Source organism: Arthrobotrys flagrans, assembly GCF_004000055.1.
Source record: "Arthrobotrys flagrans strain CBS H-5679 chromosome Unknown unitig_9, whole genome shotgun sequence".
In the NCBI taxonomy this organism is placed as follows: Eukaryota; Fungi; Ascomycota; class Orbiliomycetes; order Orbiliales; family Orbiliaceae; genus Arthrobotrys; species Arthrobotrys flagrans.
The window spans coordinates 2,341,921-2,357,876 of record NW_027137551.1 but is presented as its reverse complement, the minus strand read 5'-3'; the positions used below and the strand labels follow the sequence as shown (position 1 = coordinate 2,357,876).

Genomic DNA, 15,956 nt, shown 5'->3' with positions numbered 1-15,956 from the left:
CATTTCGACAATTACATATGTATATGCACGACGACGGGATATGCCCACGGGTAAATAAACCCCCCAGTACCCGGTCAACCCCACGGTTCGCGCCGATCAATCGCAATTCGATTTTATTTTGACATGGTTTCTTATCAATCGACCTCCCCCGTACATTGCGGATCAGACGAACGCTTTGACATATATTCTCAAACGAAATTAAGGAATTTTCATATTGCAGAAGGACTGAAACTTGGATACCCGAATTTTTTGGCGAGTTTGCTCGAGTATCTCGTGTCCGTTTTACGGCAGAGGCCGATGGAGACGCTTGGTCCCCTTTTTGACTCGATTTGCTGATATCTTGCAAACTTAGGTTTACGGAGTTCGATCTTGAGCATCCCGTATTTTTTGATAGGTACTCCACACAGGACATGCGAAAAGGTATCGTTCATGATCGATTTTCGAAAACATTACTAAATTTCTTTTCTTTTCTTTTTCTTTTTGTTAAATTCTTTATAATTGAAAATTTCCCATTTTCAAAGGGGGGAGCCAATAATTTTAGCTTCGGGGTCGCATGCTCAAAAAGGACGGGAGAATGGTGTGGGGTGTTTTTTTATTGTTTAAATTTAAATAACACCCTGGACGGATATAACAAATTCCGATGAAGGAATGGTCGTGTACGAGGCACCAACGGAATAATTCGTCCAAGATTCTTGATAAAGCCATCGATGCTACTACCGACTAGCTTTGAACAAGACTAAGAGGAAAGTTTATCAAAATTATTATTTTGTGTAGTATTATTGAAGCCATCCCGTGGGACCGGAAGTATCCTTCTGCACAGTAAGCATTCCAAAACCACGCGGAGGAGGCTTTGGGCTTCCCGCACTCCGTATACCGTAGGCTATAGGGTTCCTCCTTCGCATAGCAACCTCAGAACGTTACATGGCCATCAAATTACCAGAGGAGCTACATAGGACTTTGGCTTGCTTTGGAAAATATTTGTTTGATTTGGATGATATCTTTGTTGCTATGCGCCCTTGCATCGAAAAGCCTTGTGGTTGTTGTGTAGATGTTTTACCCCCCTTCTCTCATAGGAGGGTTTTTTGGTCCGACTACCAACGATTAGAACTAATATTACAGATTGTGAGAGGAAGAAAAAGCTTAAAGAAAAATGCAAAAGGAGGGATTGGAGGCGCGACCAAGAAATGTACAGAATCGAGCACCTAATAGAATTAGAAAGCTATGCCATGCATCGTGACCCATTGGATCGATGAGAATGCTGTGCAGGGTAAGAAGAACAACGACCACCGTATCATACAATCTGTGGACAGGCAAAAAGAAAATGTGGACTAACGATCAAATGCACCAAGCCGGAATGTAAAAAAGGAAGTGTAAAAAAAGGTTAAGGAAGTGTTCTATCAGGTATCGGAACAAAGAAATGAAAAAAAAGGTTAAAAAAAAAAAAAGGTAAAACTCCCCATAATGCTGAATATAAAAACAAGAGAATTAAAAAAAATTTGAAGTGTATGTTGAAAATACTTAAGGCAAAAGGAATGGCGGAGAAGCGGAGGCAGCTATCGAAGTGCTGATAAGAAATGGGGAGGTACCATGGAGAGTTTGCCAGAAGCCGCCGTTAAAGAAGCTGTGAATAAGTATATAAAAAAAGAAATGCTTGCAAGAAAGCGGGACCGGTGAAAAGTTGTGCGATCGAAGCAAGAAGATTCGTATTCTCATGGTTCAGAGCGCTGCAAGTGTAAAATGTAAAAATGAAGTTGAAATGAAGCAAAACTCGCTAATCGACAACGGTGAAGAAGCGACAGTTGGATGGATTATCGGGATTGGAGACTGGATAATTTGGATCGTAGGCTGATGAGATGCTCTGAAGACTGTTCGGTTTCGGTTCGAAGTTCGGACGCTTCCAGTAACGTCATGTTAAGACGAGACTCAAGGTCCTCCATTTCGATGTCCGTGTTCGTGATAGTCTTCTCGAGTTGTTCGATGCGGTGTTGGAGGATGTAGAGCCGGGTATCCTTGCCCCTGCTGTCACGGTTGATTCTAGGTTCCTTAGCGGCGATGATTGCAGAATTCGGTTGGGCATCCATGGCGGCTTGTTCGTCAACTCGACGGAGCCGGGGTACTCCTTTAGCCTCCTTTAGATCCTTGGCCTCTTGTTCGCGTTCGGAGGAAACACCTTCAAGATCCTGTTGGGCCTCGCCGATCTTCTCCTCCATCGACTTGAGCAATTCGCAGAGGGTATTAATCTTAGTGTTTGCCATCAAGCGATCTTGATCTCCTCGTTCGATAGCATCAACCAGGCGCTTTCGGAGCATGGCGTTGCTGACAGATCGGAACCTCAATTCGGCAGCAAACTGCTCAAGCTCGGCATCTTCTTCGCACTCGGCAACGAGCTGCTTGCATGATTCTTGGAGTTCCTCAACTTGACGTGCCAATGTATCTTGAGTTTTGAGAAGTTCCCTCAGCTCTTCCATCCCCTGATCTAAACGGTCCAAATCCAGTCTAAGAGACGTGAGGTTTCTTTCGCAAACATATTTGGAATCGATAGCGTTTTCGGCACGGTGCCTTAGCCGCTCGACTTGGTTCTTGAAAGCTGCGATTTCCTTGTTCCTGCGCATCCTGCGGAAACTGGGTCGCAGAGCACGGTCCCTTTCCCATTCTAATGTGCGAATGCGATGAAGTGCCTTCTTGTTCTCTAGTTCGTTTCTTAGTCGAAGATTTCGCAAACCATCTTGGAGGGCATCTCGCTGCAGCTTAATTTCCTTGATCTGTTCCACCAAAGAATCCTTTTCCTTAAATGTTGTGTTCACGGGCGTGGCTGGCTGAGGTGGTGTGTTGACGACAAATGGCTCGACCGGGAGTGGTTTCTCTTGTTGCATTTGGCGATTGGACTCCACGAGAGCAGTGTACTTTCCACGAAGGTCATCGATTTCCTGTTGCATTTTGGTCGCATCGTAGGGGTTCTTTTGGGATTCAGCAAGTTCGGCTTCCAATCCTTCAACTCGTGCTCTGAGGTGAGGGACAATCTCATCGCGGAGGTTGTCGCGTTCATTGCGGTAGCCGGTTAGTTCATCCTTGATAGCCGTAACCAAATCTTCGAAATTGGCCTTAAGATTTCGTTCCTCTGACAATTTTCGCCGGGCATCATCGAGGGCGACCTCAAGGTCACGGACTCGGCCGGGCGAAGGTGGGCGTAGGCCACCTAATTCGACATTTCCAACCCTCTCTTCCAACTCTCTGACCTGTAGCTCGACACCTTTCCGTCGTTGGCGTTCTTCCTGGATCTTCTGTGTTAGTTCGAGGCGGATCTGTGCCTGCACCTGCTCGCTCTTTCGAACGACACGGTCGTAGTCGAGTTGTTCCTTCGAAGGTAAGTCGTAATCGTAACCTGAGCCTGTTCCGGCGTCTGAGAAATAATCGCTTGTTCGTTTTGAAAATCCGGGGCTCAACTTTCCCTGAGACTCAGCTGTTGATTGCAGAGTCTCCACCAAATCCTCCAGTTCAACCTCTCTTCGTATCGAAGAGGCTAATTCTGCTGTAAGTGCCCGTAACTCCTCCTCGAGAATTTCTTCCACTGACATCGGTGTTCTTGGCGGTAGCGAGATACCAGAGTCGGTTCTCTTAGGATGCGACGGTTGGGAATTAGCTAACGTCACGTCGATGTTGCTGGGTACTTTGGACATCCTCTGTTCGGCCAGCGAAACTGGCCTTTCTGTCGGTGAATTTGATGCTACCCATCCGAACAGGCTACCAAATCCTGTTTTTGTTCTTGCAGGTGTTCGTGGATTGAATGATGATTCAGTATTCGTTGAATTGCTCCTGTTGAGCATGCTTTGGTTTGGCAGGCCAGGCGCCTGCTGCGTGACGACATGAGGCATGCTGAACGCTCTTGACAATCGTCCTAGAGGTTCTTCTATGAGGCTTGATATGGAAGGATAGGCTCTTGTATGCTTTTGTTCTGCAGGACGGGTATTTATCGCATCAGTGGCCACAACCGAACCCCTTTGCGTTTCAGACTTATTGTTTCGGGGGGAGTCGACGTCAATGTCGGAACTGGATAAATTCTGTTGGAGAGGGTGCCGGCGTGGGGAACCAGGCCTGGATGCATGCAAGGGAGCGCTGAACAGGTCGAGGCTCCACCGATTGTTGGTTGTGGATGCTGATCTGATAATGTTGCAAACAAATTAAATGCTGGTTAGTTTCGACAGGAAACGTCAAATGAAGTGAAGATGTGTTTGAGGCTGGGAGACAATTTTTGTCGCAAACATGCTGCCCAACGTCACACTGGAAACACGCAGTGTCTTGAATACCATGAATTCCCCCCCGACTTATAAAATATAGCGGGATTCTATGTGTATATATATATAGGCCGGGGACGGACTTCGGTAACGCTATCATCGATTACTTTGCAGATTCGCATTGCGCTTGTTAATTAAACGACGCAGATGATCACTGCAAATGTATTTTTAAAACGACAATATATCATAGACGAAACGAAAGCGAGAGAAAGAAAGAAAGAAAGTAACAAACTCACTTATCGGCTAACTGGCTACGGAAGAGCTCGAGAACAGGCGATTTGGGAGGTGCTGAATGATGGTGGATCTTGAAATAAGGGTCAACTGGACCTTCGGCAGAACTCGTAATACTCGTCGCAATGGTCAATGGCGATTTGATCTTAGAATCAATTGAATCAAAATCGTTATCTTCAGAATAAAGGGAAGAACGAGAAGAAAGGGACGTCAAATGTGAACGAGAGTCTGACGATGAAGTCTTAGAATGGCCTGTGGCCGTAGAGAATGAACGCTCTTTGGAATGACGGGGAGGGCTGTATGGGGCAGAGGAAGAGGTGGAGGAGGTGGATTGACGAAAGAAAGATTGAGTCGGTGTGCGATAGCCAGAAGCAGCACCGGGAGCAGGAGAACCGAAAGAAGCAATCGCAGGACGGTTCCTCGATGGGGGTTGAGGGAACAGCGAAGTATCAATAATCGATCTTCGCAAAGGGCTTTCCATGATTGCCGAGGTGGAATGTCTCTTTTGATACTGATAACAATGAGATGGATGTGTTCCGGCTGCTCCTGAACTTGTTACTGAAATTGGAAGACTCAATCGATTATTTGCCCTCTTCCTCGAAACGGCCGACAGGGCGCAAAGCGCTAGAGGCTGCAATTCGAATGATGTTTAGGCGCCCACCACGCCTTTACACCAACACTGGCATCTGAGAGTGTGGGATGACTGGAGGTGAAAGTGTGCCAAAGCCAGGCAATCGAAAGTAGAGAGGCGATGGCTCGTTCGGATTGGGTTGAAAAGGAGTTCGTCTCAATTTGCCGTATCGCTCGCACACTCTCACTCACAATCCTCTGGGAAATTAAACAACCCCCAAACAAAGATACAGGTAGTGATGAAGATGGGTTGGATGTGGACCCTCCCAGTCTCAAATGTGACAGCGGCGCGAGCGTGATCCAGGGGTGGTTGTCCAAGCCAACCAATAAACTGATAAGAGGCAATTATCAAAGGATAGACCGAACTTAAAACGACGACAATGATGCTAGATGATAGAAACTCAACTGTTTTTTGAGGTCTGTTAAAGAGGAGAGGGTTCAACAGAGGAAGCCCTTGTTTAGAAGCCCGGATATTGGCGTGGATGCCTGCCACCCAATCAAAGTTTCTATTGGTTCGTATACAGAACAGGCAGTAAAAGAGCCTAAACCAAGCAAACTAATATCCAGAAAGTTTAGCAAGACCTGCTCGGTTGAGTTGAAGCGAAAATAGAAATGGACAAATGAAAAGCGCATTAAAATTAAACGAGTAGTCGATGGTCAGGAGTCAAGTTATCTAATGTCTGCAATTGCGAAGAGAAGGAAGAGAAACAAAATAATAGGGAAACAGAGCCCTTTTGGGAAATTTTAGCAACCGGATGGGAGAGAAAAAAAAAAAGCATGAAACGGAACAGTTAGAATAGATAGCTCCCGATATCCATATGGAACTACCTGCTCAATCCGAACAGGTCAAGAAGTGAGCACACATGGCTTGGGTATCGTGGTGGCTAGCGCTGTGGAGCAGGCAATTCTGTGGGGGAATGTCAAAGCATACTGAAGAAAAAGGGGGATATTTGATTGGCGGTTAAGGACGCTAATGAGAAAGCTCCAAAGATTGGCAGGGTGCCACACCCTGGACCTCAAGGCCTTACCTCAATCTGACGAATCACCAAGCATCTGTGACCAGCATCATGGACAAGGTCAGCTCGAAAGACTTTCTCGTTGGGTCTGGAGAATTACCGATCAAGCTGGGATTTTCGGTGGCGAACTCTTCCGAGCTCAGACATGACGAACTCTTGCCTTGTCTCATCAAGAAGAAGAAGGGACATGCTGATGGCGCATTAGCATGAGTAAAATGGCATCGACAAGATTATTAGTGGATCGGTATCGATGGGCAATTGTTCCTCTGCAAAGCTAGCGCTCTGGATGTGCACGCAATTTGGTCGGCAGAAATGGAACTGCGCGGTTCAGTCAGCGACAAAACTGGTCTGTGCCCCGAATGAGCGCCTGCCGTCTTGTTCTTCGTATTCCTCGTGCATGTGTAATGTGCATGCACAGGCCTGGTACCTGGGTCGCTATCACATTTTCTGAAACTCAACCTGCTGTGATAGTGTTCCCGTTGAACAAGGGGAACCGAGTTGACATCTTTCGCGAAATCCGAACGTGGCTTCGATGCTGCAGGCTGTGCAATGGTCAAAACGCTGCCTGCATGTGACCCGCAGGCGTCAAACTCTTTCTCATCTTCTGGAAGCGAGTTTGTGCACCATGTGTACTGGCCAATGATCTTGGGCCAGCCACGCCAGGGTCAGAATTCGAACCGCCTGGGTCTGTCGATGGCGTGAGGCCGTCTCGCTGCGGTGAAGACGTTCCACCTTGGTTAAAAGCTTGTGAATTTGTGATTGCTTGGGATATTTGATCGAAGCATGAGCAAGAATGTACCGCGGAAGTTTACAATTCAAGTGAAATTTATTCCTGTGGGATAGATTTGTCGGGGATGTGTTGTAGGAGGTTCCAAAGATGTTTGCCAGCGAATATATTTCCTTTTATGGGTAACATCAACATGCATGATTTCCCGATTGGAATGTAGATGCAGGGGTATCACAACGCGTTGTGTCGCACAGAAAGCTTGAACGCTTAACGCGTTGTTGTGCAAGCAATTGTGCCCCTCCACTGCCCCTGCAGCTCCCTCACATCACCTCAACACCACCTCATCACCAAACGATTTGAGCAGCTACATTACAAGCCAATTCATCTCACATTTTCACAAATACTGGTCTCACAAGTCACTGCAGGCGCTATCGATGGATGACCCTCCCAAAAACACCATACCCCCCTTGATGCCTTTACCTTCTCGACTCAAAGGCAACTTAAGAAAGGCCCTGCTGGCCCTGCTTCATCTCTTCGAAAACGACGAAGAGCAGACGACGGTCTACCAGTACACCTACCACCACCATTTACAATCGAGGTATAACCCTTCCTTCCTGAAACCTGGACTACCAGCATGCTAATACAATCCCGTAGCCGGAATCTGATTTCGGGGAGAAGGTTAATGTCAAACCTGTTGAAATACTCCCACGCGACAGCATTAGCATTGATTGGGCCAATTCTAAAACCAATTCGAGATTATTCAATGCCGACATCCCCGCCCTCAACGCCGAAGATGTTATTCTCATCGTCAAATACGAGAACTCTCGTCAGCTAGCAGCAATACAGAGAGTAGGCCACCCTAGAAGCGGAGTCTATACTCTGTTTCGTTTGTCTAATCATGTCAACGTGGGACCGGTCAAAACTATGGCGGCCCACCTCAAGAAAGAAATTGGGAAATGGTGGAAACCTACTGAATTAGATGATGAGGGTGCTGAGTCGGAACCAGAGGAATGGTGGGAGGAGTCCAATGTGGACCAGAGCATTCTTGTAAATGCTCTACAGGGAGTTCATGTAACTCCGGGATCTAGACAGCTGAACCTAGATAAGGTCTTAACGGCCACCAAGTCGCTGACGTACGTCATAGTGTGCGTATGTGGGGTTTTAAGGTGGTATATTTAACGCTGACATATCTGTTTAGTATTGCTAAGGCCAAGCCAGCCTTGACACCGAAGATTGCTCCTCTTCCACCAGCCGCCCCTCCTACTGATAAGGATTCGACACCCGAGTTCGGACTAGCTCGGCTTAGACAGCAGTACTACTCCCTACTCTATACTTCAAAGGTGAGCCATCTATGTATAGTCCTAGCCATGATACCAGCTAATTCTTCGAAATAGAGTTCCCTCCAATATTTCCCGAAAACCTCTTTATCGCGAGCCCGTGTCCTCTTTCCGACAAATGATGAATCACCAGCCTCACGCCTTGACCTCCTTCTTTGCTTGGAGAACATGGTGATGTCGGTCGAAGAATGCGACGAGAAATACCGTGCTGGTATTCGTGAGGTTTCGAATGCGAGACGTGTTCAGAGCGGCGCAACCGATCAGATGACTAATGATCAACTTGAATCCGCAATCGTCCCACCCAAGTGCCTAAGAGACAACGAAATTAAATACGTTCTTAAGTGGTTGAAATCTTTGTCGGACGATGATGGCCCGATCCGCTCCCTTGAGCAAGAGGACATCCATCTACAAAAGTGCACTACGGAGCTCCGAACCCGAGAGTAAGTGTCATACACCATTACCCTAGGTATCCGCGCTAACATTATTACTATTAGAACCGAATTGCAAGTCATTGTCATTCTCGAAATTTTAGCCATCAAGGCTAATCTCTCTGAAGAAAAGATGAAAGAATACGAAAAGTTGAAGAAAGCAGCAGACCGAAGGAGAAGACGAAGGGAGAAGACCGAACAAGGAGACAGCAGAGAAAAGAAGAAGAGGAAGAAGAAAATGGACCTCTTAGTTCTTCTAGACCTTCTCGTCGATAGGCTTTGCATTTGGCACTCGATCGGCACTGGCGAGGAACCAAAGAGTTCTCAGCCGAAACCAAAGGATGCGAAAGACCGTCTCAAGCACTTTTGCATTGAAATTGTTTTGGCATTGTCAGTACCATCAATCTTGACCTACTGTGTGTTCTAAGCTAACTTGATATCTTAGCTACTCCTCTCGGCTCCCGAGTCTCTGTGAGGACATCCGATGCAAGTGTACCGGAAAGATCAAGCAACCCAGAAAGGAACATGATCTGGCAATAGAAGACGAGAAAACTCAGCTAGATGTAAGCCAGATTGAATCGCAATATGCAACGCCGGATACCATGGAAGACCCTTCTCTGTTCTCAAAGTCCGTTTATGGTAGCCGACCTGCGTTATCGCGATCTTTGACCGCACCTGCCGGGCGACCTCAACTTGAACGAGCGGAGTCATCTTTCTCAGCCTCTCTGCACGGAGAAAGTCAAGATACCACCTTCGACTTTGCTGCACAGGTATCACAGGATAAGGAGGCTATGAAAACTTCTTTTAGAGGCGGGATTACCAACACGAAGAAAACGGCAGAAAGAAGAGTTGTGGAAATGGCTCCGCGAGCAAAGAGACGCAAGACCGAAGGTGACGATGAATCTCAGCTCAAGGACGCCATAAAGAATATCGCGAAGCCAAACAGATTAGCGGTCGCCGAAGAGATGGTTTCCGCGAGTGCCCAGCGAATGAAAATCACAGGAAGAAAACCAAAGAAAACGATTCGAATCCCGGTTGCAACTAATACCGTCCAAGTTGCCGCTACCCCAAGGAAGAACACTAGGACTCTTAAACTTTTGGAACGAAAACATAATGTCCCAGGGGCAATCACGGAAGAGGAAGATCCTATCCCACCTTCGAGCCAGATCGTCCCACAGTCTACGGTCCGGGGTGCCAAACGAAATAGTGAAGAGCGTGACGAGGTCCAAGCTACACCGTCTAAGGCCCCTCGCATGGACGGCCATTCTCGAACCGTTCTTCATCAACATGACGCCCAACGACTCAATGTTCTTCAATCTTCACCACTTTGCATCTCCGCTACACCAATGCGCCCCAAGAGGACGTTTATGGAGAGCCTCAATCCAGGACCTAACAGCAAACCAAACGCATTTATCTCTAATACCCCAAGTAACCCTTTTAGAACTTCTACGGATAACCTCCTAGCTAAAGGTTTTATGAACTCTATCACGAGCTCCGTCGCAGAAACGCCTACAAAGCCTAGTATTTCGAGCAAGCTTCGATCCTCCTTGCTCCAAATCGACGAAGGGGATGCCATTACTTCATCCCCATTACAAAAACCAAAGCCAGGAACTCCAGTCAACCGCCGCCTCGTTGTCCGAAATATCGAAGATGACTTCGGAAACGACGACACGGATATCTATAAGTCTCTTGGCTGGAATGATTACTGAACCCCCTTCCAGCCCTTGTTAACCATCGCTCCGTTCACCGCTCCGTTTACTCCATTTCGTACAGAAAAATGCATAGCATCTAAAGTTTGTATTTTCTTTCTCTCCTTTCTTACCTACATGGCATTCTTTTAGTTGATTTCGTACTACATCAGCCCGCAACATCGTCGTGCGCCTTACAAACGATTCACACCCTTGCATAGCATTTTCTGCATTTCAAACTCTGCATATTGTACCGGCGTTACGAGAGATGACTTTTACGCAAGACGATACCCGTACCCAAGCTGTTTCCTACATCTTAGCCCACAATGCCTAATGTGATTTAGAGACGAAGAACAAACATGTAGTATATGGTTTTTTAGCTGAATTAAACATGGAGATAAAACTGAATGTATTAGACAAATGTTATTAATAAAATCACGAACAGAGATGGAGTACGATATCTTCAATTAACAATCCCTGTCCCAACGCCGGCATTTTGCGATATATGAAAGCGACTAAAACCAAGCTTCAACAAAACCAGGCAGAAGGGGAAAACAACGAAACTTCAAATATAAGACGAAACAAAAAAGAGCTATCGTTTCCAAAACATGCCGTAGCCTATGAGGAAAAATTCACACCCACGATTTATTATCCCGCCTTTTTCTTTTGTTACAGCCGAATACGCCCTCGCTATCTCAATTACCGAATCCAGAGCAGCATTAAAAAGCAAAACGAGATCAGACAAGCCAGAATGACACTGTCTCTCTTCTTCCGTGTATTTATCTTCCCGATCAAGGTATTAATTCCAGGAATCTGCATAGCAGCTCCCTTAATTCTCCGATTTATACTCGCTAACTGCAAATGCTGCTGTCCGAATTCCTGGTTAACAGCATAAGCGGTAGCGAGTACTGTATCCGCCATCCCATGCGAACGTTCAATTGCATCACGCTCTTCGAGACGGTACTCCGCCTCATTTGTTACATTTGTAGATGTTCGGTACTGGTTGATGTCGTCTCGAACAGAGCTGAGGAGGTTTGTATGATTGCGAGCCTGTGTGATTGCGGTTTTTAGACGTTGGTATTCTTTGCGATGATCTGAAAGGATTTCTTTGTGTCGAAGGACGTTCTGGAGTTTGGTAGCGGATGAGCCGGCGGCTGAGTCTGAGTCGAGCGTTCGGGAGAGGGAAGCGACGACGGCATCTCGCTGGAGATTGGATTAGTATTTGATATTCAGAGACGATGGTATAAGCAAGGTGAAGTACCCTCGTAAGGAGATCTTGTAGCTGAGCTTCTATCCGTATTTCATCCTCAGACGGCTTCTTTGACGGATTGGATGTGAAGGATGAATATGTTTGAAAGAGGTTGTCTGTCTGGAGAGGAGGGGTTAGCACAACCGGCCGGGTTCCGAAGCAAACACATAGAAAAGGATTAAAATACCTGAGTTTCTAGCGACCTAGCTTGCTGCCGCAGCTGTGCCCATCCGGTGGTTGTCGCCATAGCTCGGAAGATGTCGCAAAGGGCGTACTACCGAGCTCAAAGGATAAATGATGGTGATGATGATTTGGATCTTGCGACTCCAGGTCAGGATCCGGGGATTTGTATGCCGACGAACGGAGTCGGGGAGTACGTAATAAATCCGGGGCCGCAAGCAAGAGAGGGTCGGACTATCCTTGGGACGACACTGAACCACGTGCGTAGACGAGAGGCAACTCGATGGGATGTAAGGCGGCGGATCCCGGGCTCTTGAAACAGGGGATGACCACCGCCGCGTCTCTGTGTTGATGTGTTGACCTGACGTCTCGATCTCCTCACGTGATCTTGTATCTGTTGGCTCTGTTAGGTCAAGCCCTAAGGCTAATTCCGTAAAAGGCAGTTTTCACGACGGCAAACAAGGCTCGTGCCGCCAATCGAAAAAAAGTTTACAGAATCTTCAAAACCAAACCTCAATATTCCCACTTTTTGCTCGATTATCGAATTCGTCGACGACACACGACACCAGCCCTTTCGACCATCTCCGACCTCCCATACCCTCTACGACCTCCCTTCAAATCCGACAAAATGGTACGATACTATCTCTTCGACAGTGCTGTCGGTTTTACGTTTAGAAGGATGGAACAGAGACGGCTGACGGATCTTTTTTTTGTGGTGATAATATAGCCTGGTGTCAAGACCGCCCAACTCTGGAGCAAGTCCAAGGCCGACTTGGCCAAGCAGCTCGAGGAGCTGAAGACTGAGCTTGCCGCTCTCAAAGTCCAAAAGATCGCCGGTGGTGCCAGCTCGAAGCTTACCAAGATGTATGTGTACAAATCCGATTCAATGATTGGCGGTTTTTGTCGGAGGAAACCTGGAGGCGTGTCAGGATGGGATTTGGAATAAGGCGAATACGAGCTTGAAGCAGCTTCAATACTGTTCAATTTGATGCAAATTGAGCTACTATCAAAGCTCTTCAAGGATGGGATGATATATGGGGATATGTTGGATGATATGGAATGGGGTTGCAACTACTGCATTGAGCTAGGATGCTGACTCTCTACTTTCGGATAATAGTCACGATGTTCGCAAGTCGATCGCTCGTGTTATGACCGTCGTCAATGCCACCCAGAGACATCAACTCCGCCTTTTCTACGAAAAGAAGAAGTATGTCCCATTGGACCTTCGACCAAAGCAGACCAGGGCCATCCGAAGACGCCTTACCCAGCACGAGTCTTCGTTAAAGACTGAGAAGCAGAAGAAGAAGGAAAAGCATTTCCCTCAGAGAATATATGCCATTAGGGTACGACTCAACTATCCCGATATGCTGTCCCATCTTGCGGGCCTAGCGATGTCCATTTGATATTCAATCATATACTAACCCGATTTTCCTTCTCCAGGCCTAAATTCCTTTTTGCATTTTTCTCGGAGTCCGTTAATTTCTGTATTAAACTTTGAAAAGTTTTGATACGGGGGTGTTTTTCCTATATACGCTTTTTCCGTCGTCAACTGCTTCTCTTTTATAATCCATCCTCTTTATTCACCGGGCCTTTTTCTTCTCTTTTTTTGTGTATAATTTCACATCCATGGGATCCAACTGTTCTTTCCCCCGCTGCATCCTCCTTTTGCTGTCACGAATTCATACGACCTTCTTCCAATCACAGATGTCCCCGGCCTTCCCGACGACGGTGGTTTCTGTCTCTCTCCATAAGCCTTACTCTTCATATACCACTCCGTCTCAAAATCCGAAATAAATCCGTCGTCGAAAAGAATCATCCTATCCATCACACTCCTACGAATACCATAACCTCAATTCATACGCTTGCTCATTAAAACCAAAATTAGCAGCCTGTATTTAGATTCTTTAGAAAGTGATGAAATCCAATACAGTGTGATGAAAAGTTGCGAATTCCCAAAGGGCTCTTTTTTTACAATACATGCCCGTGTTCTAGGAATGACGGGGGGATAGGATTTGAAACTGTGGGGAAAGCGCGCCGGAGGACCCTGTCAGGGTGCTTGTTAACATGTTCCGGTCAACTGCGAGACCAGTTAACTGTATACTAGCTAGCCGAACTTAGGATTGGCTTTATGGCATCCTCTGCGGACCCATGAGCTCCAAGGCATTGTGAAATTGTTCAAGAAACAAAGGGAACGAAATATTTCCGAGAATGAAAGAATAAAACAGTACAACCCATCGACTAATTCGAGTATCAAGTTCCCGAGTTCTAAAGTGCCAAGGTAAAAAAACAGATGCTAAAATACAGTCTATCCTTTAAGCTTCAATCTACCCCAAAATAATAAGTCATTGGGGAAGACCTGACAGCCGGGTAACAGATTTAATCACTATCACTTCCATCATCCAAAGCCTCGTCATCTTCATCTTGCTCCATGTCGTCCCGATCTATATCTTCAACCGTATCCTCCATCCCATCTTCTTGTTCTTCATCCCCGCTTTCTCCCCCTTCACTAGATTCCTCACCAGATTCCTCACCATCCTCTTCCTCACCTCCCTCTTCCTCTTCTTCTTCTTGACTACCATCTTCAAGGATATTACCTTCTGTTACGCCACCGTCGTCTTCGTCGTCCTTTTGGTTTGCTAGGGATTTCCGTTGTCTTTTCACCGGTCTCGCAGATTCATCCTCGGACATTGGATCTGCTGTGGTATCCTCTAGCTTTTTGTCCTTCGCTTTCTTCCTTTTATTTGCTTGAGCCTCATTAAATACTATTTCAATCCCTCAATTGTCAGTCATGCATTATCAAAAAGTAATACAACGTTCAACATCCAAGAAAAAATCAAATGCAAAATTATTTATACATACTTTTCAGTTCACCTTCCAACCGCTCCCTCAGCCCGGGGAACTCAATATGATCAAGCGCTTCAATTACATGATCCGGCATGATTGTTTTCCTATTATTCATCTTCGTAATATCGTTTGCCCTGTTTATCAAAAAGAACGTTAATATAAATCATACCCCCCAACCTTACCTTGGGAAAAATGATATCAAAAATTTAGAGGTAGATAGGTATATGGATATCGCGTACATGCTCGCAAGGTAATTGATAAAAACCGTGGCACTCCTCGATAACGCGGTAACAGCATCTTTCTGGATCTGAGTGTTCGACGGCACATTACCCTTCGCCAGCCTCGTGACGATAGTTTTGGGGAGTGTGTTGTCCTAATAGCCTCGAGGGACCTCGTGAAAAGGTGGTCAGCAAAATCGTGTACACACGCACACACACACGTACCGGGGTTATTCGAAATTTCGAAACCGCGCGCATTTGATTTTTTTATCTGGAAAACTGACGCCGGAACTCTCTTTCTTTCTCTCTTCCTATGGGAAATGATAGGAAAAGGGAAGGAGTGAAATGGATATATGGGAATATATAACTCACATCAACGCTGGTTCTACCTCTACCCTTTGGTTTGTCGTCATCGGTACTTGCTGGGTCTGGTGCTCCCGCCTGGGCAGCTTTGGCAGCATCCGACTTTCGAGGCGGCATTGCAGTTGATATTGCCTATATGATATCCCTTCCCGCGCCGAAAAAACTTTCAGGATCTAGACCTCTCACGCCTGACTTTCCCGGCGTGTGATGGAGGGAGTATCTACAGCCCCGAGGTCTCAGTAGCTCCGTCGAGTGAAAAAGCCTCACGACGATCAGGATTTCGGGGTACCAGCCCTTCGAATCTCTCGTGGGTAAAAAGCCCCTAAAAAAAGTTATCTCGATGGATAATACTCCGTGGAAAAGGATCCAAATCCCGTAAGATTCGCCGGATTAATGGTCGGGAACTCGGTAAAACGTGTGCTGATGGTATGTTGTTTATTGCAATTGGTCACCGACAGTTAGCCTGACAGAGAAAGAAGGTTGGAAATAGAGTGCTTAGGATGTGGTACCAGATTTCCGTTAAGGTATAAATTTTGACAGCTGTTGTCGAGGGCCGTTGGGGGTGAGTACCTTGGGGGTAGCAGAAAGACAGCGTATTAAGGTGTTTTAACTCCATTTTTGAGATAGGGACAGAAGAAGAATAAGAGAACAATATTTTATTATTTTTAGTTAAATTGTTAAGATTTAGGCTTGAATTTGGCAGCGTGGAGATACTGGTGGATTAGAGGTATGTCTCTTTATTTCTTTCGTGGT

The 15,956-nt window shown here is 46.3% G+C and overlaps 5 protein-coding genes across 5 annotated transcripts; 2 read left to right on the top strand and 3 right to left on the bottom strand.

The window, feature by feature from the left end:
- Positions 1-1,808: 1,808 nt before the first annotated feature.
- Positions 1,809-5,004, bottom strand: DFL_006036 (uncharacterized protein; the record flags this gene model as incomplete). Its single annotated transcript, XM_067635384.1, has 2 exons — positions 1,809-4,158; positions 4,529-5,004. The coding sequence occupies 2 exons, from the start codon at positions 5,002-5,004 to the stop codon at positions 1,809-1,811; spliced, it is 2,826 nt and encodes a 941-aa protein (XP_067489819.1).
- A 2,042-nt stretch (positions 5,005-7,046) lies between these two features.
- DFL_006035 (uncharacterized protein) lies at positions 7,047-10,370 on the top strand (the record flags this gene model as incomplete). The annotated part of the gene is made up of 7 exons (XM_067635383.1): positions 7,047-7,078; positions 7,392-7,494; positions 7,551-8,029; positions 8,095-8,236; positions 8,291-8,673; positions 8,728-9,051; positions 9,107-10,370. The coding sequence occupies 7 exons, from the start codon at positions 7,047-7,049 to the stop codon at positions 10,368-10,370; spliced, it is 2,727 nt and encodes a 908-aa protein (XP_067489818.1).
- Positions 10,371-11,048: 678 nt separating this feature from the next.
- On the bottom strand, positions 11,049-11,845 carry DFL_006034 (uncharacterized protein; the record flags this gene model as incomplete). Its single annotated transcript, XM_067635382.1, has 3 exons — positions 11,049-11,552; positions 11,611-11,718; positions 11,786-11,845. The coding sequence occupies 3 exons, from the start codon at positions 11,843-11,845 to the stop codon at positions 11,049-11,051; spliced, it is 672 nt and encodes a 223-aa protein (XP_067489817.1).
- Positions 11,846-12,406: 561 nt separating this feature from the next.
- Positions 12,407-13,224, top strand: DFL_006033 (60S ribosomal protein uL29; the record flags this gene model as incomplete). The annotated part of the gene is made up of 4 exons (XM_067635381.1): positions 12,407-12,409; positions 12,506-12,642; positions 12,896-13,121; positions 13,219-13,224. 4 exons carry the CDS (start codon positions 12,407-12,409, stop codon positions 13,222-13,224), a joined length of 372 nt encoding a protein of 123 aa, XP_067489816.1.
- Positions 13,225-14,154: 930 nt separating this feature from the next.
- DFL_006032 (uncharacterized protein) lies at positions 14,155-15,320 on the bottom strand (the record flags this gene model as incomplete). Its single annotated transcript, XM_067635380.1, has 4 exons — positions 14,155-14,540; positions 14,638-14,756; positions 14,862-14,995; positions 15,213-15,320. The coding sequence occupies 4 exons, from the start codon at positions 15,318-15,320 to the stop codon at positions 14,155-14,157; spliced, it is 747 nt and encodes a 248-aa protein (XP_067489815.1).
- Positions 15,321-15,956: the final 636 nt, after the last annotated feature.